General features: G+C 43.9%; 2 protein-coding genes across 2 annotated transcripts in view; both read right to left on the bottom strand.

Moving 5' to 3' along the window:
- Positions 1 to 5,414, bottom strand: part of dusp19a (dual specificity phosphatase 19a) — a gene marked incomplete at both ends in the record, with an annotated part of 8,659 nt that extends 3,245 nt beyond the window's left edge. Inside the window, 3 exons of the mRNA XM_083776755.1 lie at positions 119 to 271; positions 836 to 882; positions 5,186 to 5,414. Of these exons, the coding sequence (XP_083632881.1) occupies positions 119 to 271; positions 836 to 882; positions 5,186 to 5,414 (429 nt within the window). The remainder of the gene's footprint in view (positions 1 to 118; positions 272 to 835; positions 883 to 5,185) is intronic.
- frzb (frizzled related protein) overlaps positions 1 to 26,107 on the bottom strand; it is a 102,062-nt gene that overhangs the window by 66,305 nt on the left and 9,650 nt on the right. The window contains exons 6-9 of the mRNA XM_083776099.1: positions 25,010 to 25,112; positions 24,089 to 24,190; positions 22,011 to 22,074; positions 20,323 to 21,869 (exon numbers count right to left, since the gene is read on the bottom strand). Coding sequence (XP_083632225.1) covers positions 21,804 to 21,869; positions 22,011 to 22,074; positions 24,089 to 24,190; positions 25,010 to 25,112 — 335 coding nt within the window. The 3' untranslated portion in view covers positions 20,323 to 21,803. The remainder of the gene's footprint in view (positions 1 to 20,322; positions 21,870 to 22,010; positions 22,075 to 24,088; positions 24,191 to 25,009; positions 25,113 to 26,107) is intronic.

Here is a 26,107-nt window from a genome sequence, read left to right as displayed (position 1 = left end):
ACAACAGTACCAGACTGTGGTTGTACTGGTCAGCTCATAGTGGCCAACAGTAGCTTGTGGTTATAGTTCACAGCACTCCCTCGAAACAATAAACCAACAGCATGGGACTGTGTTGTACCTCGTTGTAAGCCTGCTTTATGAAGGCGTTGCAGTCGTTCATGTAGGAGGTGATGTCGATGTCCGGTTGATCCAGAATGCTGAGGCTTCTGTAGACGAATAGCTCCGGAAAGGCGTTCTCTACTCCGTACGCAACGTTCAGAACATGTGACACCTGGACGGACAAGGACAGAAACGGTTGTCATTAAACAACATTATACCTCACCATTGTTGATTTAGTCGACTAAAACTATGACGAAAAATGTTCTGTCTACTACCTTTTTTTCACTGACGAAAAATGGAAACTAAATGAAAACGAAGCTACGATGACACAACTTCACATACAGTAACTTACATGGAGGTCTTTAAATACGTGCCCTAATACCGTTAGGTTGAACTCTGCTAATAAACACACTGCAATGATTTACAGACACTGGTATATGTGATTGTCACATATTTCGTAAGGTCATTAATTTCATCGTAACACCGCTATGCTGGAGTGATCGAGTGTGAGTGAGCAAGTGGCTGAGATTTTGGGTATTGGAATTCAGAAGGTGTAGTCAAGTCTGTTTCCTGTTCAAATGGCTATGAGAAACTGACCCCGAACATGAACCTACAGACTAGTCATGCGTAGAGTATATTTATGAAAAAAAGTTGAAATATGATTCACGTAACACATTATCTCTGTGTGTGTGTGTGAGGGTGTGTGTGTGTGTGTGTGCGTGTGTGTGCGTGTTACCTTGTTTTTACTAAGAGTTGCAAAGTCATGAGCAGCATCCTGGGAACCTGCATGCACGCACACATGCAAACACGCGCACACGCACACGCACACACACACATTAGTCCGTGTGTCAGTCAGTCATTCAGTCAGTCAGTCAGTTAGTTAGTTCTGGACACACCGGTGTCAGACTGTCAGGTGTGAGGTCACCTGTGTCAGACTGTCAGGTGTGAGGTCACCTGTGTCAGACTGTCAGGTGTGAGGTCATCTGTGTCAGACTGTCAATTCAATTCAATTCAATTCAAAGGGCTTTATTGGCATGAGAAAACATACGTTTACATTGCCAAAGCAGAAAGAACAATACAACAATACAGCAATACAATCAATACAAAAATTATGTACATTTGAAAGTCAGAATCTTCAATAGATCAAATTCTATGTACCCAGGTCACTCGATGCAGGTATAGTGCAGGAATATACACAATGCTTAGTCTTTAGGGTGGTTGTGTTCCATTTGATATCCTTCTCCTATCACAGCAACTCACAAATCTTGCTGCTGTGTTTGCACATTGTTGTACTTCGCCCAGCAGATATGGGATTTTTTTGTCATTGGTCATGTTTTCAAAATCTCTGTGGGTGGTTGTAATCAGTGGGAAGTATGTGTCTCTGATGTCTTGGTACAATGGACAGATGGTTAGGAAGTGTAGCTCGGTTTCCACTTCATTTTGTGTGCAGTGAGTGCATAGTCTGTCTTTTCTCGGGATACACGTCTGCCTATGACGGCCTTTCTCGATCGCGAGACTGTGCTCACTGAGTCTGTACCTAGTTAAGATTTTTCTTTGTTTTGGGTCGGTCACGGTGCTCAGGTATTCTGCCACTGTGTATTCTCTGTTTAGGGCCAGATAGCATTCTAGTTTACTCTGCTTTTGTGTTGCTTCTTTCCAATGTGTCAGATAGTTTTCCTTTTGCTGTTTTATAATTTGGTTTAGTCTAATGGGTTTTCTATCTCGTGGCTCTGTTTGTGTTTGTGCCCGGAGTTCCAGGGCCAGGTGGCTGAGGGGGCATCTCTCTAGAGTTTCACTGTGTGTGAGTGCCTTGTTATGGAGTGCCTCTAGGTCACTTTCTTTTAGGTGGTTGTAGAACTTAAGTGCTCTCTTTTTTATTTTGATTATGAGTGGGTATCGTCCTAATTCTGCCCTGCACGCATTATTTGGTGTTTTCCGCTGGGTACGGAGAATGGATTTGCAGAGTTCTGTGTGTAGGGTCTCGGTTTGGTGTTTATCCCATTTTTCAAGGTCATGGTTTGCTAAAGGTCCCCAGATCTCGCAACCATAGAGGGAAATTGGTTCTATCACAGAGTCCAGTATTTTAAGCCAGGTTTTAATTGGGATGTCTATTTTGATGTTTCTTTTGATGGCATAGAATGCCCTTCTTGCCTTGTCTCTCAGGTCTTTTACAGCTTGGTTGTAGTTCCCTGTGCTGCTGATGTTTAGGCCAAGGTAGGTATAGTTTTTTGTTTGTTCTAGTGGGGTTGTATTTAGGAAAAATTGGTGGTTTTGGCGGCTGGGCCTTTTTTGAAATATCATGATTTTAGTCTTAGTTAGGTTCACTGTCAGGGCCCATGTCTGGGAGAATTTGTGTAGGAGATCAAGTTGCTGCTGTAGTCCTTCCTTGGTTGGGGACAGCAGCAGCAGGTCATCTGCGTAAAGTAGGGCATTAACGACTTGAGATTTTTCCCAGTCGACTTGTCGGACAGTAATTTATCGATAAGTCGAATTATCGTTTCTGGCGGCGGGGGGGGGGGGGGGGGGGCGGACGCGGACGCGCGGGGGGGGGGGGGGGATTTAACAGGGGCGGGTGGAGCTGCCGCGCGCTCAAATACGGAGCATGTCAAACATAGCACTGCGCATTCAGTGGCCTCTCCAATATGACACAGTCACAGTGCATGTATCATCTATATCAGAGGTTCCCAAACACCGGTGCCGGTCCGCGGGACACGTGGCACTGGTACGCAAGAGGGGAATTCTACGTTTTGCGTCGTTTAAAAATGTCCAATCTTTGTATCTTTAGCAGCAGCAGCTGTAGGCTATTTTGTGACGATAGCATTAATGAAACCAAACGCTACACGCGGTTCCGGTACAGGATTATTATTTCATGTGAATCATGTCAAAATGAAAAGATGATGTTATCCAGGTAAAGTAGTGGTGTTGGCACACAGCGCAGCAGCAGCACCGAGAACACAATGAGAGATATGACATTATTATTCTCCTCCTCCTCCTCCTCCTCCTCCACAACTCGATAACGTTCTCATTTGTTACTCATTTTCTGAGCCATGCAAATAAACAACAACCCGCACTGACCGGAGACGGAGAGGTTCATGTGCGCTGCGCGTAAAGCTTAGCCAGAAACAGACAGTCATTGCGTCAGCATGCATGTAGCCTCGGGAACCCAGACGTTATATTTCCAGCACGGAGGTGAGGGGGATATCGTTTGGGGGTAACGTTTGTGTGCTTCTATCTGTTACTTCTCTGACACAGCGCAGTTCAAACAGACTTCAGCCAGTCTCAATAGTGGGACACCGCGCGCTGAGAGCCACATAGCCTACACAGCTGCATTTGGTTTTTAATTAAGGGCGCGTTCTGAATGCAATGAAAAAAGGGGAGAAAAAAAAAAAAAAAAAAGCTCAACTTTCGACTCGCGCTGCTGCGAGTCGACTCGTGACTCGTTTATCGATAAATCGATTTTTTGATGAATGCCCTAGCGTAAAGTAAGCATTTGATTTCTGTGTTTGCCAAGAGGATGCCTGGCGCTGTAGACTGTTCTAACGTTTTTGCTAATTCGTTGATATATATGTTGAAGAGTGTTGGACTCAGGCTGCATCCCTGTCTGACTCCTCGGTTTTGGGGGAAAAAGGCTGTGTGCTTTTCGCCTATTTTAACTGCACATTTGTTGTTAGTGTACATTGATTTTATGATGTCATAGGTTTTCCCCCCAATGCCACTTTCCAACAGTTTGTACATCAGGCCCTCATGCCAAATTGAATCGAATGCTTTTCTGAAGTCGACAAAGCAGGAGAATAATTTGCTTTTGTTTTTGTTTATTTGGTTGTCAATTAGGGTGTTGAGAGTGTAAATGTGGTCTGTTGTGCGATATTTTGGTAGAAAGCCAATTTGTGATTTGCTCAGGACATTGCTTTCTGTGAGGAAATTTAGAATTCTGTGGTTGAGGATCATGCAGAGGATCTTTCCGAGGTTGCTGTTTACACAAATCCCACGGTAGTTATTTGGGTCATATTTGTCTCCACTTTTGTGGAGTGGCGTTATCAGCCCTTGATTCCATGTGCTGGGGAAAATCCCAGAGCTGAGCACGATATTTAGGAGTTTTAATATGGCCAGTTGGAATTTGAGGTCGGTGAATTTTATCATTTCATTTAGGATTCCGTCTGCCCCACAGGCCTTCTTTGTTTTAAGTGTTTTTATTTTGTCTTGTAGTTCTTTTAGGTTGATTTGGGAATCTAGTGGATTTTGGTAGTCTTTTATGGCTGACTCTAGGTTTTGTAGTTTATCTTCAGGTGTCAGGTGTGAGGTCATCTGTGTCAGACTGTCAGGTGTGAGGTCATCTGTGTCAGACTGTCAGGTGTGAGGTCAAACATCTTCACCTCCATGTCAGCGAGTCAAAGGAAATAAGTGGTCTGACCGCAACCCAGCAGCCCCTCCCTCTTCTCATCAATAAACAAACAAACCCCTCCCTCTTCTCGTCAATAAACAAACACTTTGAGGCAAAAGGGCGAGGGCCCAAGACCCAAAAGTCACCCCCTCTGCACACGCCTGCACCTACTGACCCGGGCCAAGCAAACTCACCTCCATAAACAGACACGCACGGCTGCCAGTCAGGAAAATGGATCTGTCCCGACCGACCCAGCCTCTCTCACAAGACCACAATAAAGCCATCACACAAATTGCTCCATCTCAATAGAAGGGGACATCACAAACCCACTCCATCACCGCCTTACCCTCATTATGCCCCACTGCGCTGGTACACATTAACACTGACACTGAGGTGTCTCTCTCTCTCTCTCTCTCTCTTCTGCCCCCCCCCCCCTTCCCCCATGTTTAAACGTTCCAATATAAACGTTTCAATATAAACAATTTTGCAAAGTTTGTCAATTGAAATTGCAGTGTAATGTGGACCCAATCAGTTACATTGTCATAAGAACTTTGGGGCTAAATGTTCCAAAAGTTAATATATGGTAAATAAATTAAAAACAAACAAGAAAAAACAACAACAACAACAACAAAATGTTGCAAACCACTGCGTTATTGTTGGGTCACTTACCTAGTGATAAATAAGAGTTATAGTTGGGTCACTTACCTATTAATAAATAAGGCTTTACGAGTCCAACTTGGAGGTCCCAGGAGGTGTCGGGGACGTACCCGGGACCCAGGGGTCCCTCCGAGGAGGCGGGGTCTTCCACCACCGTCACCATGGCGCCCTTCCAGGTCTCTATGATTCGCCGGCCACTCAGTGATGTCACTCTGGTGCACTGCTTCCTCAGGCGAGTCCGTGGGAAGCTCTGGATCTCCTCAGTCAGGTACTGCATCTGATGTGATGTGATATAGAATGATTAAGCACTCACACTTGTTTACAACAGGGTCCACCATTTTAAATTCATCTGAACATTTCGAGACGTACAAATAATTATACACTTATATAAATATAAATATACACACAAACAGGAAATCATAAAGAAAGTAAAAAAAGAAAAACAAGTACAGTATGGGGAAAAGGGGGGGCCAGTTTCAAATTGCAGCCGTCCGTAGGTGCCCTTTGAGAGCGGTTTTGAAGGAGTCAAGGGATTCACATGTCGTAATGGCTGTTGGTAGGGCGTTCCACATTTTAGTGGCATAGCAGCGAAAAATCCCTTGTTTGAGCCGAATCTGGGTGATATGATGTTGATATTGTATAATACAATACAATTAGGCGATACTGTATGTAACAATATTATATTATAAATCGATTAAAATCGATACAAACTGGTGACAATCATGATTAAAAAGCAGTTTGAATAGTGTTGCAAATACAGGATCTTTGTAAGAGAATTGTATTGAAAAGAGGATGAGAGAAGAACATTAACTCAACCACCGCCAGGGGGCAGTTGCGATAGGCGACCGCCACCGTTCACTACCATTCTATGTTGTCGTAGAAGACGGATGGCGGACCTCCTCGCGCTGATCCGACCCGTTTTTCACTGTCCACACAAGACAGTGAAGGTTAATCAGTCCAGTATCTCACATTGCACGACCACTCAAATGGCATGCAAAATAACGCTGAGCCTTTTAAATTCCATGTATTATTTTAGTGCTGGACGGGAGTCTCCAGATGTAAAAACAAATGATGATGATGATAATCATTATTATTATTCCATTTGCACATCTCGAGTGCGAGTGTACTTGGGAAACATGAATCATCCATAACCACACGAAACCTAACCTCCCAATGCTGGGCACCAGGGGAAAAGAAAATCGGCCCATCTTCCATAGCAAGCACTAGCAGTTCCAACCTGAGAATGCTTAAATGGTTATGGAACGGCTCAAAAGTCTGTCTCTCTTATGCTGTTCGTCACACTGTGTGGACATCGGTAGGATTACAGCAGCACTGATATTCAGGATCTGGTCGTCTTGGAAAGTCTGAATCAGGGTGATCATTATATCCTGAAATCCCAGGACAAAATGTGTCTGGATTGTGTGATCCTGGCGTCACAAAACATAGGATTTCAACATCTCACCTGACCAGATACAATTTACATTTTACATATCGCAGGTTCTAATTAGCATGCAGACACTCTTAACCCAGAGCGATTTACAGCAGTGATTTTCATTATAAAGGTCCATAAGTCCATTATTGATTCAACATTTAAGCCACAGACCACCATTTGATATACTGTATATTGCATTGCATATATTTTGTCATTGTTGGATAAGATTGTGTCCACAACGAATGCCATGCTGTATTGATGTGGTACCGTACCATACGAGAAATAACAGGCAAATGTTGGTCAAAATAACAATTCTTCTACATTCTCAATTGAGTAGAATTCTTGTACATTAAGTAATGCAGATGTTTAACAATAAATTCACTCTCACCAACTTGTGAACTGAGCGGTGCGGTGTGTGTGTGTGTGTGTGTGTGTGTGTGTGTGTGTGCGTGCATGCGTGCGTGTCTGTGTGTGTGACCCCAAATACCCCCAATTAGCTGACTATGCTCACTGTGAATGACCCCATGATCTGCAGGGGTCAATAGGTCATGCTGCAGACCATTCTGTGCTCCAAACAGACAGACAGACCTACACACAGCGCTTAGCACCGCCCCCCAAACATTTATAATAATCTGTACATTAAAACTAGACAAACTATAGGATGCCGGGTCAACAAAATGGAACTGCCGTCTGTCTAAAATAACATGGTTTCTATATAGGGATTAAAACGTAGACCCTGATGAAGGCCGAAACGCCTTGGTCAACACTGTTTTTATTTTAAATGGTAAAGTGTGCATTTATATAGCGCTTTTATCCAAAGTGCTTTACATAGATCGTGCATTACATTCACCCATTCATACAGCGATGGAGGAAGAAACCATGCAAGACACCAACCTGCATATCATCGGGAGCAATTAGGGGTTCAGAGTCTTGCTCAAGGACACTTCAACGCTAACTCTGGGGGAGCAATTCGGGGTTCAGAGTCTTGCTCAAGGACACTTCAACGCTAACTCTGGGGGAGCAATTAGGGGTTCAGAGTCTTGCTCAAGGACACTTCAACGCTAACTCTGGGGGAGCAATTAGGGGTTCAGAGTCTTGCTCAAGGACACTTCAACGCTAACTCTGGGGGAGCAATTAGGGGTTCAGAGTCTTGCTCAAGGACACTTCAACGCTAACTCTGGGGGAGCAATTAGGGGTTCAGAGTCTTGCTCAAGGACACTTCAACGCTAACTCTGGGGGAGCAATTAGGGGTTCAGAGTCTTGCTCAAGGACACTTCAACGCTAACTCTGGGGGAGCAATTAGGGGTTCAGAGTCTTGCTCAAGGACACTTCAACGCTAACTCTGGGGGAGCAATTAGGGGTTCAGAGTCTTGCTCAAGGACACTTCAACGCTAACTCTGGGGGAGCAATTAGGGATCCAACTGGGAACCTTGTGGTGCACCATCCGGCTGTTCTACTGGCCACTCTACCCCTGGGTCAATGCCGCCCAATTTTAACCCTCGCTTTTTATGGAATAAAAGGATGTTCTACTTGAAGTTCTTTTCAAAATGGTGCGTGTGTGCATATACTGTACAGTAGCCCATTGAACTTTAAAATAACTCTTGTCCTGATGAGGGATTAAAACGTTTTGAACTCTCGTCGCTCTCTGCATGGCGACAGACCATTAAGAAGGACACTCCTTAATGTCTAACGATCTTCCTGGTCATGGACCAGTGAGGACAGGGCTGACATCTGATCTGCTGCCTGGTAGAAGGCCAGCAGGTCGAGGAGACAACGCTGTCCTGAGTGTCTAAGAATAGAGTAACGACAGTCAAGTGTCTAATCAATGGCCTTCGCAAAGTGGGTTTCCGCACGGTGTCCATTTCGTCGGCTAAAACTATGACGAAAAACGTTCGCTTGTGAGCTTGTAGATAGGCTATTTTCAGCATGAAATAACGTGTAAAATCTGCCATTACGATTCTTATTGATCCAAATCAAATTTCTTCGCCAAAAAATTGCAGATCTACAAACTTGTAGATCGACATTTCTTTTACGAAGGTTTCAAAAAGTTTCAGAACCACTTAGTCAGGGAATATAATCAGAATAATGTCATATCTAGGAATACATTTCTTACCAAGAATGTTCTTCACCACCAATGTAAAGGTGTCTACTAACATATCCCGCATTGGTTTCTATTCAACCACCCTAGGGGAATTTTTGACAGCTGCTGAAAGTTGGGGTACCATCAACACCCAATATAAGGCAAAATGTTCTAAATTTCATTATGCTTTAAGTAGCATGTGACATGTCTAACTAGGGGGTTTTCATGATTCTGAATCTATTCCAAGCATTAGTTTTGCACGGAAAACACTCCTTGGGCTAAAAACGTCCTAAAAACCTGGTTAGACACCTGCATTACTAAGTAAATTTAAAAGAAGTCTACACAATTAGAGCATGTAAAATAATTCTTATTTTTTACAGATCAACATCTGCCTTATCTCTCCTAATGGTACCAATATCAATACAGCACGGAATTGTGAACAAAATATTATCCAACAACAACAAAATATTCTTTAGTTTTGGGTCTGCAAGGCAAATAATGTATAATGTGGCAATCAATCAAACAATCACATCCATCCATCCATCCATCAAGACTGTAACAGACACTGACTTCGCGCTTATCAGTCAATGATTGGAATACGCTCAGGCTCTCCTTCAGTCTCTTGAGCAGGCCTCCAACTGTGTTGGTCTTTATCTCAACGAGACTAAAACTGAATACGTAAATATATGCAAATCCAACAATAACCACATTATAAAAAAACTTAACAACACTCCTCTGAAACAGGTTGATGACTACAAGTATTTGGGTTCATATATATCTTCTTCCCAAAAGGACTTTCAAACTAGGAAGGGCATGGCCTGGTCAGCCTGCAATGACATGCATAAGATCTGGTCATCCCAGCTTAGTAAGATGTTAAAAGTAAAACATATTTAGGACGACCGTTGAGCCGATTCTACTCTATGGCTCCGAGACTTTCAAAGAAACTAGAGAAACGGTTGGATGGCACTTACACCCGCCTTCTAATGAGAGCGCAAAATCTGTCTTGGAAGAGCCACCCATCGACTAATCTAATATACGGCAACCTACCCCGTGTTTCTTCACTAGTCCGATCCAGAAGAACACATGCAGTTTGCCGGCCACTGCTACAGAGCTTACAATGACATCAGGCATCAGTAGGCTAAGCAGGAACTGGGGATGGCAATGAAGAAAAATTATGATGATGGTGATGTTGCACGATGATGGAAGGTTCACTGACCAACTAAAGAATGACCGACCGACCGACCGACCGACCAACCGACCAACCGACAGACACAGACTCAAGCAAAGTAAAAGTACCTCAAAGTTGTATTTAAGTACAGTAGTAGCCTACTTGAGTAAATGTATTAATGTGGTTACTTTCCACCACTGTGGAAGTCTGGTGTGTTATTGTGAAATCCACAATCTCGACCGCGGTCGAAAAATGATGATGATGATGATGATGTTGCTCGATGATGGAAAGTTCACTGACTACCTGACCAACTAAAGAATGACCAGACGACCGACAGACAGACAGACAGACTCAAGCAAAAGTACCAACTCAGTAAAAGTACCTCAAAGTTGTATTTAAGTACAATAGTAGTCTACTTGAGTAAATGTATGTGGTTACTTTCCACCACTGTGTATAAATGAGTCAAATCGTGGTTGTCAGGTAGAAACTGCTATCCAATAATAAGTATAATGGATCCAATGTAGTTATTAGTCACAAGCAGGGATGCACCGAGGTATCGGCCACATATCGGTATCGGTGAATAAAACTGACATTAACTGATGGATATTTATCTATTGTTGATATAAAAGCATACATTTTGAGCTGGCTATGTTGGTGTATTGGTTATCTGCAGCCAAGCTGTAGATTCCATGTTGGTGTGTTGGTTATCTGCAGCCAAGCTGTAGATTCTATGTTGGTGTGTTGGTTATCTGCAGCCAAGCTGTAGATTCCATGTTGGTGTGTTGTTATATCTGCAGCCTACCCAGCTGTAGATTCTATGTTGGTGTGTTGGTTATCTGCAGCGTATACCAAGCTGTAGATTCTATGTTGGTGTGTTGGTTATCTGCAGCCAAGCTGTAGATTCCATGTTGGTGTGTTGGTTATCTGCAGCCTACCCAGCTGTATATTCTATGTTGGTGTGTTGGTTATCTGCAGTCTACCCAGCTGTATATTCTATGTTGGTGTGTTGGTTATCTGCAGCCAAGCTGTAGATTCCATGTTGGTGTGTTGGTTATCTGCAGCCTACCCAGCTGTATATTCTATGTTGGTGTGTTGGTTATCTGCAGCCTACCCAGCTGTATATTCTATGTTGGTGTGTTGGTTATCTGCAGCCTACCCAGCTGTATGTTCTATGTTGGTGTGTTGGTTATCTGCAGCCTACCCAGCTGTATGTTCTATGTTGGTGTGTTGGTTATCTGCAGCCTACCAATGTATTTGTTTCCTTAATTGGCACAAAAGGGGGAAATAAAAAGCACTTTCACTTCAATGTAATATATAGAAAAAGCAAAGATAAAGAAGATTGCTCTACTTTGCTACTTTTGTGTGACACCACGGTATGTCAAGTAAGTAAGACATTACATTTACAAATAAATACAATATATATATTTTTAAATAAACAAAAAAAGATACAAGGTGTCTGCCCACAGCTGCAAGGAAATGTAAAACAAAATGTACTTACTGTCGGCATGTGTTCAGTGCCGTTCAGAGATGTTCCTCTCCTTGGCCTTTGGTGTGATGATGATAGTCCTGTTGTGTGTGTTTATGTGCTTGCCTTCAGGTCTGAGTTTGTGACACACACAGTGACAGTGGCAGTACTGACTGACTGAGCCGTTTGTCCTAGTTTAGGTGCACCTCCAGCGGGGGTTATACCTGTTGCCACCGCTGACAAACGACACCTCCCACCCCAACCCAAGCCGTCTCTTCACTCCACCCCCTCCCCTGCCTGCTTCTCCCCGCTCTCTCTCCCCCCTCTGCCCAGGTTGTTTCTGGAAAGCCCTCATTCAGAAAGAAACCTCTTATATCCATAATGCTAACTTTTTGAGTTTCTCATAACGGCAGTAGCACATCAGATAGGCAGATAAACTGGTCGATCTTCTACCTTTTTTTTTTATTGGAATTGTCCTGAAAAGTAACAGTTTTGGACATAATAGTTTCCATCTGACAGAGGCGACATGAAACCCCTGATGTGACATCACAGGGGTGGGGGGTGATTTATTTTTATTTTTTGGTACAAGCTCCATTATTTGTTGTTTCCAGAAATAAAGAGAGGGGGGAGCAGAGGGGGGAGAACAAATTGAATAAAAGGTTAGGGTTAGAAACGTGTCAAAGAAAAGAAACTCAAAATATATGAAGTACACACATATCATAATCAATATGCAGGTAGGCTATACTGAGAGGTCAAGTACTGGCTAATTGTGCATTTGGTTCCGTTTGTACACTTTCAGAGTTATGGTGGTTGTTGATAAATATTATTGTGAAGAAAACCCGGAAAAGAAAACCTGGAGACAATCGGTAATTGGGTCTTATGATCAATAAGAACTGAATGATCAATAAGAACTGAATGATCAATAAGAACATGAATTATCAATAAGAACTGAATGATCATGGTCTGTAAAAACAAACTCTATGGCCATTGATGAGCCAAAGTCTTGCCACGGACACATTTGTCAGAGTACGGACATGTTGGTGACCTCTGACCCCTGTAAAGACATGTTCGTGACCCCTGATTTCATAAGCAAGTGAAATCAGGAGGAGGAAGAGGAGCTGGTTGCCAAACATCTGTCAATCATGAATCAGATCACTATAAAAAGTGATGTCACTTCCTGGACTTGATCCACTCTAGCAGCGTGTTCTGCGTTTGCTGATCATCTTAAGCTGCTCAATACCATGCCATGACAATGCTAACATGCTGTATTAAATGCTAGTGGAGCTATAACCAAATGGGCAGATCTACAATGCTGGAATTGCCTCGAGTTGATTTATTAGTATAATAATATTAGTATTATTTATTTATACTATTTTGAGTTTGAAGAAAGTATTACATTTATGACTTTTGATTTATGTTTTGAATTAATGAAGCTTTTGGTTTAAAGGTATATTCAGTGATTTCACAAAAAAAACCTTAGGTTTCGTTTTTGGCTGTGGGACCCAGCCTTTCGTCCAATCAGGATAGAGAGTCAAAAACGAAACCTAAGGTTTTTTGACCCCCAGGGGTTAACTGGGGACAGGGAGGAACTCCTTATATGGCCAGCACACTCTATAGTAGGGAGGATTATCACAACAAAACAAAAAAATAAGTGATATTTGAATTAAGTGAAATCACTGAATATACCTTTAATTTAGTCTGAATAAGGAGGTACATGATTAATGTAATGACATATTTTTGTATTTCATTTTCCTAAATGCATGCATGTTATGAATTGAGAATATTCAGACCGAGCCTTCATTAGTATCATCGGTAACACCTGTGAAGGAAGTAGGGACTGGTTCTTTACAAATTGGCGCATGCATAGAGCCCGTTGATTATTGTTTGATAATTTAATTATGTTGTACAACAGACTGAATTTATTTCACCTGGCCTTTCAGGGTTTTATTTTTTATTTTTTGCTGGATCCTCTGGTTCGATGGCGAGCTGACCTGGATTCTGCCGCTAGTAGGGACGCAGGGACTTACCCCAATCCAGCCCTTGATGCTGAATGCCAAGCCCTTGCATACAGACGGGAGGGCGGAGACTCTAACCACAAGACCACCGGTGGGACAATTGGAACTGACCTGCATGGACATATAAACAAAATATAATTTGAAAGGAAATAAATAATACAGTTAAAGGATTTCAAGTGTCATTTTCAGCATCACTAGGCTACTAACATGCAAACCTGCAACGAACCCTAGGAAGACTGCAGGTGTCAGCGTCAGGTAGCCTATGAGAAACTTGATTCTCGCACAATCTAACTCCTCTTGTGAAATATTTGAGCGAATGACTCATTGAAACAGATCCTCTTCCCTGCTGCGCTTGTCACGGTTTGCAGGTCTTAGGACCCAAGTGCTTGACTAATAAACTTGACTAATGACATAGGATAACAGAAGTACATACAAATGATACACTGAACATAAAACCTGACACTAACTTAAGATCCAGCACTGAACAAACACAAGGCAGAGTTTAAATAGTCACTGGAGCTCATCACCCAACCTGGCTCAGCTGGTCCCCACAGGTGATGGCACTCAGGGCAATCAGAATCAGAGGAGCAGGACTTGGGAGAGACCAAGGGGCCAGCTAGGCACTCCAATGTTGAAGCGCTGGGCCCTAGTGGTAGGAGGAAGGACTGCAGGCGGACCCGTGGATTCATGATGAGGAAACCCTGTGCAACCGAGCGCTCAATTTTAAAGCCCAGCTGCACTTCCGCATTTGGGCACCAAAATTTGGTGCCCAAATGCTGAATCAGCGGAAAAATGCGCAAATAGACGGTTCTTCCGGCAGCCTTCCGGGTGCTTCAAAACGCCACTGAGCAACTTCCACTGACATGAATAGCGGAGGGGGCGGAGCTTCGCGCCAGTTCAGTCTCTATCCTTTTTTTTTTGCTTTTTTTATATATTTTTTGTCCCACGATTTTGTAACCCATTTTTCACCCCTGTGTCAATCATCCTGTGATGTGATCCTGGGCTCTACACACCCTCCGCCAACCTAGGGAGAGCAACGGACTTAACTCATGCTTCCTTCATGCTTGAGTGTTAAGTTGCTCCTTTACACCTGACAGGGGGGAGTTTTCCTGGTTAGACGTAGCGTGTGGAAGGAGCACGTTATTCCAACCAGTTCCTTTCCCCTCCATCAGGCGTCCCGGCTGGCCAGGGGGAGGCAGTTTAGAGACCAGGATTACTGCATGTTTTTGTGAGGGTACCTACCCTAGGGGACACGGGGAGAACATGCAAACTCCACACAGAAAGGCCCTTTCGCCAACCCCGCCTTCGGGTATGGGCACTGATGACGCAGAGGAGGAAACACACCGCCAGCACCCACAGCGCCCCGAGCGGGAATCGAACCCAGGACCTTCTAGCTGTGAGGCGACAGCACTACCAACTGTGCCACCGTGCCCCCCAGTCTCTATCCTTTTAATACTCTATGGGAGAGACAGAGGAAAATCATGGACATCGTTCTGTTTTGGGAGGGGACATTTTCAGCTGGCCGGTGCCATTTACAGAAGTGGAGATCACCTCAAAACATTGGACCCCACAGCACCGGGTTGCTAGCCTGGCTCCAGCCCCGAATCACTAGCCACGCCTATTACACTTTTATTTATTTATTTTTTCTTCTTTCTAATTTGTTCAGCCCAAAAAAATGTGTTTATTGTCATGATTTGTCACCATCCGAGTTGGCTTTGTCTGAGGCTTACTTTACTTACTGCCCTTTACGCCGGCTGGCATGTAGGGCAGCAACAAAGGATCTCCACTTCAGTCTGTCCTGGGCCAGCGTCTTTATAGATCCCCAGGTGTGATGCAGGGTCTTCAACTCTCCCTCAGCTGTCCTACGCCAGGTCGACTGGGCCGACTGGGCCGACTTCTGGGCCGACTTCCAGACGTTGTTAAGCCTCTGTAAGGTGTTTCTGGCCTTGCTGATCCTGCTTGTGATGTCGCTACCTGCGCCTCCATCGTGACTTACTACGCTGCCTAAGTAGGTGAAATGTTCTGTTGTGGGTAGGTTTATTCCTTCTATGTGTACTGGTGTGGGGTTTGGGATGTTGAGCACCATCAGTTCTGTCTTCTTCTGGTTGATCTTCAGACCTATTTGCTTTGCAAAAGTGTTGTTTTCTCTTGCAACTGTTGGTGTGTGTGGGAGAACAGAGCCAAGTCATCTGCAAAGTCGAGATCTTCCAATTGTGAGAAGAGGGTCTGAGGCTTACAGGTCTTTAAATAAATACTTTCTGAAATGTCTAAGGGAAAAATTAAAGGGACATACTCTTCCGGGCCGCTCGTCATGAAAGGGGGCAGGACTGCGACACTATACCGGTCATCTCCAGGCCGAACTAAAACAACGAAGTCAAATGGAACAAGCAAAAAGAAGAAATTAGTGTTAATCTTAACCTAAACAATCATGTGCTGTAGTACTGACTGGGTCTGTGTGTGTCTCTGTATTTTATTTGCAGCAGGCTAGCTTTTAAAGCTGCGTTATAGGTGCGGGTTGGGGCTACAGTGGTGGCTCAGGGGTAGAGTAGCTGGATGGTAACCGCAAGGTTGCCAGTTCGAACCTGGGCTCCCCCAGAGTTAGTGTTGAAGTGTCCTTGAGCAAGACACTGAACCCCAAATTGCTCTTTATGTGCTGGTTGGTGCCTTGCATGGTTTCTGCCGCCATCGGTGTATGAATGTGTGTGTGAATGGGTGAATGTAATGCACAATCTATGTAAAGCGCCTTGGATAAAGGCGCTATATAAATGCACCATTTACCATTTACAGCTGCAATGAGGAACAAGCTGCAGGTGTGTCGGCCTGATGAGAGAGGAGAGGTATACAGTAGCAAAGATGGTGGATATTTATAAATCAATTGATCCCTATTCCTTAATGGGGGAAACTATCAGACCCCCACCTGTTGTGGGAAATCAACTTTTTTGCCAGAAAACTACACATGATGGATACATTTTCTCAAGTGCACTACCTACAGATCGATCTGGTCTATAAAAAAATATGCCATTGCCCAGATCACTGGAGTGAATAAAGTGGATTTGGGATTGTATGATCATCACTATACACTATACACATGTAACTATAACCACCTTGGCCTAATGATAATTGGTCCAACCTCAAGCCCCATTCTCATCAATAACCAAATGGCTTCTAAACAGTTTCAAGTAGCTCGCTGTGACACTGGACAAGACTTAATTAGCTTCGGCCCGCCGGCCAAATTACACTATAATGACACTAGGCGTGTCACTGGTCTGCGATGCCACATGAGAAACAGAATGGGCCGAGCCGATAGCAGCAGCCACCAAGGCTCTCCGGGTCGATAGCAGCAGCCACCAAGGCTCTCCGAGTCCATAGCAGAAGCCACCAAGGCTCTCCGGGTCGATAGCAGCAGCCACCAAGGCTCTCCGAGTCCATAGCAGAAGCCACCAAGGCTCTCCGAGTCCATAGCAGAAGCCACCAAGGCTCTCCGAGTCCATAGCAGCGGCCACCAAGGCTCTCCGAGTCCAGTGAGACCAGCAGCAGTGGATGGAAATATCAATGAAGAGATCATACAAATATATCGGCAATTCTGGACGTGCCTGTAGAGGGAGGAAAATTCGAACATTTTCCAAACTAGCAGATCTACTGTACAAGAGGGTTTCTCAAAGAGGAGGCCCTAATGCCAGTCCAGGCGTGCTGCAGAATGCCTTGATAATATTTGGAATGTATCCATATCACTTTATCAGTTTAACCACTTAGTAGACTATAGCTGGACGAGCACCAAACCTCCTTTCAAGTACCGTATCATATTGTGCTTTTACAGGTACTTAAGTAAAAACACTATGTGAGCAACTCAGGTTGCTACGTAGAGCTGTTACTGCTGCAGGGGTGATGCTTGCTGACCTTTCACCTGGACAGTGTAGTGGTGATGTTGACCCTTGACCTCTCACCTGGACAGTGTCAACAACACAGTTCAACAGGTTTGTGTGACCTTGTATCGTCTCTGTCGACGAGTGGAAACCTCATGTCCTCATTATGTCCAAAACGCAGAAGAAGCGAGTGCATTCTCCGGCAACGGCATCAGGCAGCTGCCACGGGGGATTATGCCACTCCATTTCGGTGGCCGTTCCTAACCTGACGCTGCCAGATGGGGGCGGTATTGGGTAACCATGTTCCCCAACACAGCTTCCATCTGGGATCTCTCAGGGAGTTCAGCTAACACCGATCCATTCCGTACCGAACCAATCAGCGTGAGCTAAGGGCGGATGCAAAACCGGATGTGAAGCTATATAGACACGTCAATATGATTGGTTGTGTTTGCACGCCCACACGGTGATAGAAAGACGTTCCCATCCAATCATCTACCAAGTATCTTGAAAAAAAGGAACAGCCCCGTCATCGAATTTGCTTCCGAGATCCCAGATCCCAATAAGCTGTGAAACAAATTTGTGTAGCAAGCTTCTTGGATCTGGCAGTGTCAGGTTAGGCCGTTCCTACCATGGTAGTAAATTGTAAACGCTCTCTCTCTCTCTGGCTCTCTCTCCCACAAACACACGCTGTTAAGTTACCGCGACTAAGACTACATTTCCTGTCAATAAACAGTGTAAAATGTAGTTCATTGGGAGGTAAAGGGAGCCGCTTTATTGTGAAGGGCTCTTCAAGAGAGTGTTTAAACTGGGCTATACTCACTGCAGCCTATACTCACTGCAGGCCTGGTTGACTAGATTTAGAAGACATTTTGAAGCTCTTGCTACTGAAATGATCGGTTATTTATATGGAGAAATCTTGTCATTTAACACAGCTTGCCGCGTCTCCTCTCGTAACTGTTGCTAACGTGCCTATTGGACAAGGACAGGTTGAGGAGGGACTTGGCGAAGAAATGAGTGAGTGAGTGAGTGAGTAAGTGAGTAAGTAAGTCAATACCCTCAAAACAGATCATCTTCAGAGCCATATTTCTCTGGTTACCATTCTCAACAACAACAAACCCATCAAGAAAAAACATCATCATTAAGATTATGTTGAGGTGCTCGTGAACAGTGAGCTATGCTGGATCACGGAGGATTATTGAAGTTGCCGTGTCCTGCTGGTCAAATCTGGTATTGCAAGACTTCCGCATTTAAAACGATCCTGCGAGAGTGCGCATGCTTCTATCCTTCTGAAACCCTATATTGCGCTTGCCCGGTCGCCTGCTCTGTGCTCCCAAATTGGGCACCAATAATGCGGAAGTTGCTTCATGCTCTGGGTGGGCTCCTGGCAATCGGATTCATGATGTGAGGCCAAAAATGCCAAAAACGGAAAATGTGAGAATTAGGGCCAGGGCATTCTGCTCTAGCCTCGCGTTGCGATACTAATATATACCAGTGCGCAGCACTGCGTGCCTCGGACAATAAACATATGACAGACAGACAGACAGACAGACAGACAGAGTCACGTAATGGAGTGGTTTAATAGCACCTTTCAAAAAAAGGAAAACTAAAGAAACTAAAAACTAAAACCAAACTATTACTGAGAATTTTCACACACACAAATAAAAATGAAACAAGGAAGCTTGCACGCTTTAAAAACTAGCCTAATTAAAACTCAACTTGAAATTGAACACATGAAGTAAAAAAAATAAAAAACGAGTGAATAAATAAATAAAAAAGCACCACTAATAATAATAAGCGTCAGTGAGTGAGTAGCCTCTCAGTTAAGGTCCAGCTGAAAGCCAGGGTTCTTCCTGTGCTCAGTGGAAAGTTAAACAGTGCACTCTGCTCACACCGGGAGCAGGAAGAGAAAATCCCTGCAGGCGCAGGCATATGCACATACACACACACACACACACACACACACACACACACACACACACACACAACCCTAACCCACACACGCAAATCCCCACAGGCCACCAGGTTATGAACCATTGACACTGTAGGTCTGTTACCTGTCTGCCTGCATGCTCAAATTAACACACACACAGGCACACGCTTGTGCACGCACACACTCACACATGCACACAAACTTCAGGCAGCTACACGCACGCACACGCACAAGGTACACACAAACACACAAAGTACACAGGAAAAAGTAGGCTAATGCAAAAAATGTTGAATACAAAAAAGATCAGAATACAAGGTGTGGTATGTGTTCTTTTATTGTCCTCAACAGATTATTTGGTACAGGTCACACAATCGTTTATCAAACTTTTATTCGTTCATTCACACGCTTGTCCGCCTTGCATGTCGGCCACGCTCGAACGCTAACTTGGGTTGGCCTCCCAGAACAGTGAGAATGTGACGGAGAGAGGACCGCGTGGTCCACTCCGTCACATCCCTTCTTCATAGAGCAGCGGTTCCCAAACTTTTTCATGTCAAGGACCCCCAAATTGACACTCATTAGCCTGCAGACCCCCATTTAATGGCATTTCTATCTCTGGGACCCCAATTCATATTGTAAAATCAATGTTAATTTAACTCTGAGAGTGTACAAGAGGACCCGTTAGGGTCCATTTGGTTCCATTTGTACCTGGAACAACATGTTTCCAGATGGGGTTCCGGCACAAGTAGGCTACATATAATATTTTAGGGGTCCTTGACATGAAAAGGTTTGAGAACCAAGAAACACAAGTTTTCAGAATAATGTCATGATTTAAGAAGAGATTTGTAGAATCTGGTATTCAGGTGTTAATCGGTTAAGTCACTTTACTGTACAACCTTATAGAAACCATGTCACTACTGTACATAACATAATAAAAAAACATGACAACAACCTTATAGGAGCCATTAAGACAGGAGAGGAGAGAATTGATTTGAAAATGGATATGCAGTTTTCTTTCTTTCTTTTTTTCAGATTACATAATCAGTGACATCATCAGTATCTAACCACACACACACACACACACACACACATGGAAACGCACGCACACATGCACACAGTCACACACACACACACACACACACACACACACACACACACACACACACACACACACACACACACACACACACACACACACACACACACACACACACACACACACACACTGCACACACACAGCACTACAGAACATTCAGATTGTGCAAAGATACAGAGAGAATCTTCTAAACATTTTGACAGACACTCAGCTACCACATGCTGCTATACAATAATAGGCTAACGTGCAATAGTGCATTAACACGCACGCACACACAAACAAACAAACATTCGTACACACAGACAGACACACACGCACACACAGACACACACACACACACACACACACACACACCACAATTCCAGCAGAATTGTGACGGCGTGATTATATTGAACGGGTAAGGTGCGCTGAAAAATGTGGAAGTCAATATCACAGCCAATTGGAATGGAATAAATGATATATCTGACCGATACTTCTCGATCACATGACTTCAGCAACTTTCGCTTGTCGCTAGGAGTATACAATAGATACTTGGACACAAGTACTGTACTTTGTCCAGCACCGTTAAAGTACTTTCTAAATATTAGTACCATGTGAATACTAGACGTTCGACGAACAACATCTATATGTTACAATCCTCTAAATTCCAAGCCCACAATGCACATGGTTTTGGTGCGCATTGAGCACGTCTTTGTGTTGTTTTTGACAGCAAATTTCTATTTTAGTTTAGTCATAGTCTTTGGAATGAAACTTTTTGTTGTATTTTTCTTTGTCACCTGGAATATTCTTTAGTCGACTAAATGTGATAAGATTTTAGTTGACCAAATCTGCTGTAGATTCTGCCTTGATGCCGTCATCCCGCCCTTAAAACAATCAACCAAGCTTTTGCAGTTGTTTCCCTTTCTGTGATGCGACGGAGCGATCACAGAGCGCCCACACAACCTGCCCAGCATGGGGAAAAACACGGTCAGTGGTCAGCCAAAGATAAATCCCTGTCTGCCTTCGTTCAAAATGTACGCTTTCTAATAAAATAGTTTTTATTTTTCTGTTCTGTAAAGCGACTTTGAGTACCTTGAAAAGCGCTATATAAATTGTATGTATTATTATTATTATTATTATTTGTGTGTGTAGCTTCGGTACCCAGGCTTTTATTTTCATTTGCATATTTTCGGCTCAAAAACAAAAGCCTGGGAAAACCCATTGGAAAATCTGGCATGAGAGTCAACTTGTATTGACTAACCAATACCAGTGCAGAGGGGCGTCGCAAACTTGGTGACGTCAGTGTTCTCCGTTGTTTTCTACTGGGGAGGGGAGGGGAGGAGGGGGGCGGGCTCTGGGATCTGTGAACCAATAGGATCCACCGCCTGTTTTCGACCGGCACCCGCACCTCTAGACCAGAAACCACGCAGGCTGGGCCAGGCTAGCGAACTTCTAGTTTGATTTCATTATTTTGGTTCAAGCTACATTTTGCGGATGCTATGGATACACTTAGCCTAGACTAATAAGGCAGAGTAACACACAAATACACACAGAGACACATGTGTACACGCACGCACGCACGCACGCACACGCACACGCACACGCACACGCACACACACACACACACATACACACAGTGTCTCAGTGAGTCCTCCGGCGTCCTCCTCTCCCCGAGCTGCTCCGACCCTGAAGGACCTGGTCCCAACGCTGACAGACAGACAGACAGAATCTCCATTTAAGTTCTATTAGCAACCTGTGTGTGTGTCTGTGCATGCATGCATGCATGTTTATACGTGTGTGTGTGTGTGTGTGTGTGTGTGTGTGTGTGCGTGCGTGCGTGGGTCCTACCTTGACCTTTCTAGCCATTCTGTCCTTCCACTTCTGAGCGAGAGAGCCGTCGATGAGCAGCAGTCTGGAAGGACACGGAGACGTATAGAGGTGTGGTCAGAGAGGCCAACGGGCACCACTCTAGTATTTTTAAACGTAGGAAAAGAAAATGGGGGGATGACCCATAGAAATGGGTTCCGTGACCCACAAATGGGTCACGGCCCACTGTTTGGGAACCAGTGGTACTATTATACTGTATATAGCCTACTGTACATCAATATAGATTGCCGTTACTGTCAATTAACAAAATACTAGTGCTCCTCCTCAGTGATGTTTTCAATTTGCACGTCTCTGACGAATATTAAACAAAAATAAACCTTGCTATCCATGTGGACACGACATTTTACCGTGAAACAAACGTCACCACCATTTTCCGTTTACCGTCCGTCCGTCACTGCATTTGCAAGATATCTGCCCCGAGTCTGAACCCAGTTGTAATGTGTTATGCACGGAGAGAGAGAGAGAGAGAGAGAGAGAGAGAGAGAGAGAGAGAGAGATTACTGTAACCATGTTCTGTAAACTCTTCTGTAAGTGGCTGGCTTTGGCACCTTTCCTGTTTCCCTCAACACAAGACAGCCTTTATTTTAATAATTTATTTTGGTGCTATTTACTTTACCACGTACGTAGGGTTCCATAAAGTTGTCAGATTTAGGATCATGTTTGTTTAATCCATCCAGATATATTTCCAACATGCACAAATTATAACCATGTGAGATCAAACAAACACTGACATTTGTCAAAAAATGTCCCCAGCGGGGACATTTATATCCCCAGCGGACCACCCGTGAGCCCCGGCCGGCTGGGGGGATGCATTACATGGAAAAACTCTGGGAGTTCAAACAGTTCAAGGATAATATCACTTCATGCACATCCCATCCTAGTGGATTTTCGACGGGCGCTGGATAAAGTAAAAGAAATTAGGGAGACTAGAGAGAAACGAAAAAAGGCGAATGGAAAAAAGGTCTTTGTGCGTGCATGTGGAAATTACTTTTTAACACAATCCATGCTATTCTCGAGATATCTCGAGAAAAGCTATTATTACCACTTGGCATCATTCACGAGAACACGAGATTTGATTAAAGAGCATTAATCCAGCTTTAGAAATATTATTTTTACCTTATTTTCGCTTCCGACGCTAGTCCCCATAGGACTCCCATGGTAGAAACAGCCTACAACTCAATCCTCGGTGTACACGTGGCCGCGCACATGCACACGGTCGGAAAAGTGTTCAGAATGGGATAAAGTACGATGCTGGGAGCTTAAAAAACATTAATTTGAGGTCGCACTAACCATAATAACCGATCGGCAGACCACAGCGCGAGCGAGCCTGGAGCGGCAATGTAGTACAATCACTTTCGGGTCGGCCAGACAATGCTTTTTCTTCTCTGCTCATGTCGCGCATTTCACTGCCACTGGCCTCAGGTTACCGCCTGTGGTAACGGGAGGGAATGTCATGTGTTTTAACTTGAATGATTTTTGTAACTTATTTTTTCACCCGGTGCCAATTGCCTAAGAAGCTGTAATACTGGGCGCTACTCTCCCTCTGCCAACCTGGGGAGAACCCCAATCTGAACTCATGCTTCCTTCAATGCATTATGCATCTTATCACCTGACAGGGGGGAAGTTTATGCCAACCAGTTCCTTTTCCCCTTCCATCAGGCATTTGCGGCAAAGCTGCCCAGTCCATAATTTATTTTAAATCTTTGCTTAAGACTCACTTAATCTCCTTGGCCTTTAGTGTCAGCTGAGGTAGCCCTGTTCCCCTCATTTGTGCAAATGTCTGCTTTATTTGTGCTTTTATATTGCCTGCTAAAGTCTGTTTATATTGTACCATTTTGCTTTAGATTTTTCTAATGCCTGTTTTTAAATGTTTGTTCATATTGCATTGTTTGCTCTTTGGTTTATTTTAACTTGTACAACACTCTTGAGTTGAGGCATATATCCATATCATGATATGGATAGAATATTGATACTATAGGGATGTCCCGACTCCAGATCACATTTATTTTCTCCCGAACACAACCCTTATTCTAGAATACCTGGACCTCTCCTCGTCCTCGTAGCCCATGATGAGGTAGTCGTCCCCAGCAGACAGCGGGGGACAGAGACAGGAGGACGAGTAGTGCAGCGTCAGCGTCTCCCTGCATTAGGACACGCATATCACAATTATAACACAATCGTCTCCTTATTTGAGGTCATCGCAATTATTTTGTCACAGTCGTCATAATCGTGTCCATGTGAAAAAAGGTTCATACATAAAAAATAGAAGATCTACAAGTTTGTAAGCTTACGAATTTGTACTTTTACTTGTAAGCGTGTACGCTTGTAGATCAGTTTTTACGCTATTTTAAGTATAAAATTATTAAAATTAGGCCGAAATCGGCTATAAAAATGTCATATAGGTATCGGATTGGTCTAAAAATAATCCAGATTATTTTCACAGATATTGATGACACAATAATAATGTGCCCGCATATTTTTTTATTTTCAGTTATTTGTCATGTCTGCCCTGTGCACAAAACGCAGCTAAAAATCAGAAAACGTGTCCGGTGTGCAGGGACATTAAAAGGCGAACACAAATGTTAATTTCTATTCAAAAAGTTGAAAATGTCCAATGCAAAAAACAAACAAAAAAACACACATTTAAATTTGTTTAATCGCAATTATTTTGTGTGACAACTGGATCAGTTAGTAGTAGCAGTAGTAAACAATCCACTAGCTATTTCACAGGTCAGGAGGAGATGTGATCCGATCGGGGGATAATTGTTTTTGTCACATCTAAGTTAAACTCTAATCAAGCACCGAATATCACATTTTAAGCATATTATGATCCATAATGCACATAAAGACTGTGTGTGTGTGTGTGTGTGTACTGTACTGTGTACTGGTGGTGTACTGTACTGTGTGTACTGTGGTGTACTGTACTATGTACTGTACTGTGTACTGGTGGTGTATTGTACCTGGGGATGTGCACCAATGAGCTCTTCAACACCTCCCTCACCTCCACCACAGCAGAGAGGTCGTGACCCCTGCTCCTCACCTCCCGGACCCGGGCTCGGATTACTGCGGGAGAGAAACCGAATACACGCCGGATGTGGTTCATAATGTGGAACCAACATACATTATAAGTGCATACAATACATAAAGCGTATCTGCACAATTCTAACGTGACAATTTACGGACTTTTTAACATTGATCACTGTCTGATCCTACAAATCCAATTATCTTAAAAACGTATGTTGCTATATCAGTGGTGCTCAAACCTGTCAAGGACCCGATTAAATTATATGTATTTGCAAGGCCACTGATCCCCACCTCAAAATATTTTGTTCCAGGGACCCCCAGAAGCAAAGATTTGAGTTCAAAATGTTCTCGCTCTCTCTTCTCTGCCAGAACCGCGTGCACGCACGCATGCACGCACACACGCACGCACAGTTCAAATACCGTGGACTGAAAAGTTTGGGAACCCTTGCTGCACTAAGCCACGCAAAGGGTCCATTTGTAAACTCTCTGAGTTACAGAGTGATAAGGGTCCATTTGGTTCTTGATCTTGACCATCAAACATTTTCAAACATTCAGCTGAGGACCCTCTAGGTTTGCAGATTGACTCTACAGTTATTCATACAGTGCAAAATCATGTTATCTCAAGACACTTTACACGTAGTCAAGACTCAAGACCATACTCTCTACAGTGTAGACACAGATACAAAGGCCCAAGAATTCCCCCATTAGCAAGTGCTTTGGAGACGGTGGTGAGGGAAAAACTCCCCTTTTAAAGGAAGAAACCTTGAGGAGAACTTAGATCTAGGTGGGCGGCAGAGAGAGAGAGAGAGAGAGAGAGAGTGGGTGGGGGGGACGCAAAGATAACAATAACAGCTATAATAGCCAGCCACGGAAACCCACAATCCGCAAGCAGGAAGTTTCAAAACTACTCTTAAAAAAGAGAGAGGGAGCCGGCCTCCCTCCCCGCTGGACCAAAACCTAGGAGATTCTAGAGACCACAGGAATCCAAGGACACTCTCACATGAAGCACTGTGGAAAACATCCAGGGAATGAAT

Source organism: Protomyctophum parallelum (assembly GCF_964188405.1).
Source record: "Protomyctophum parallelum genome assembly, chromosome: 11".
NCBI lineage: Eukaryota > Metazoa > Chordata > Actinopteri > Myctophiformes > Myctophidae > Protomyctophum > Protomyctophum parallelum.
This window is presented reverse-complemented; position numbering and strand designations above follow the sequence as displayed.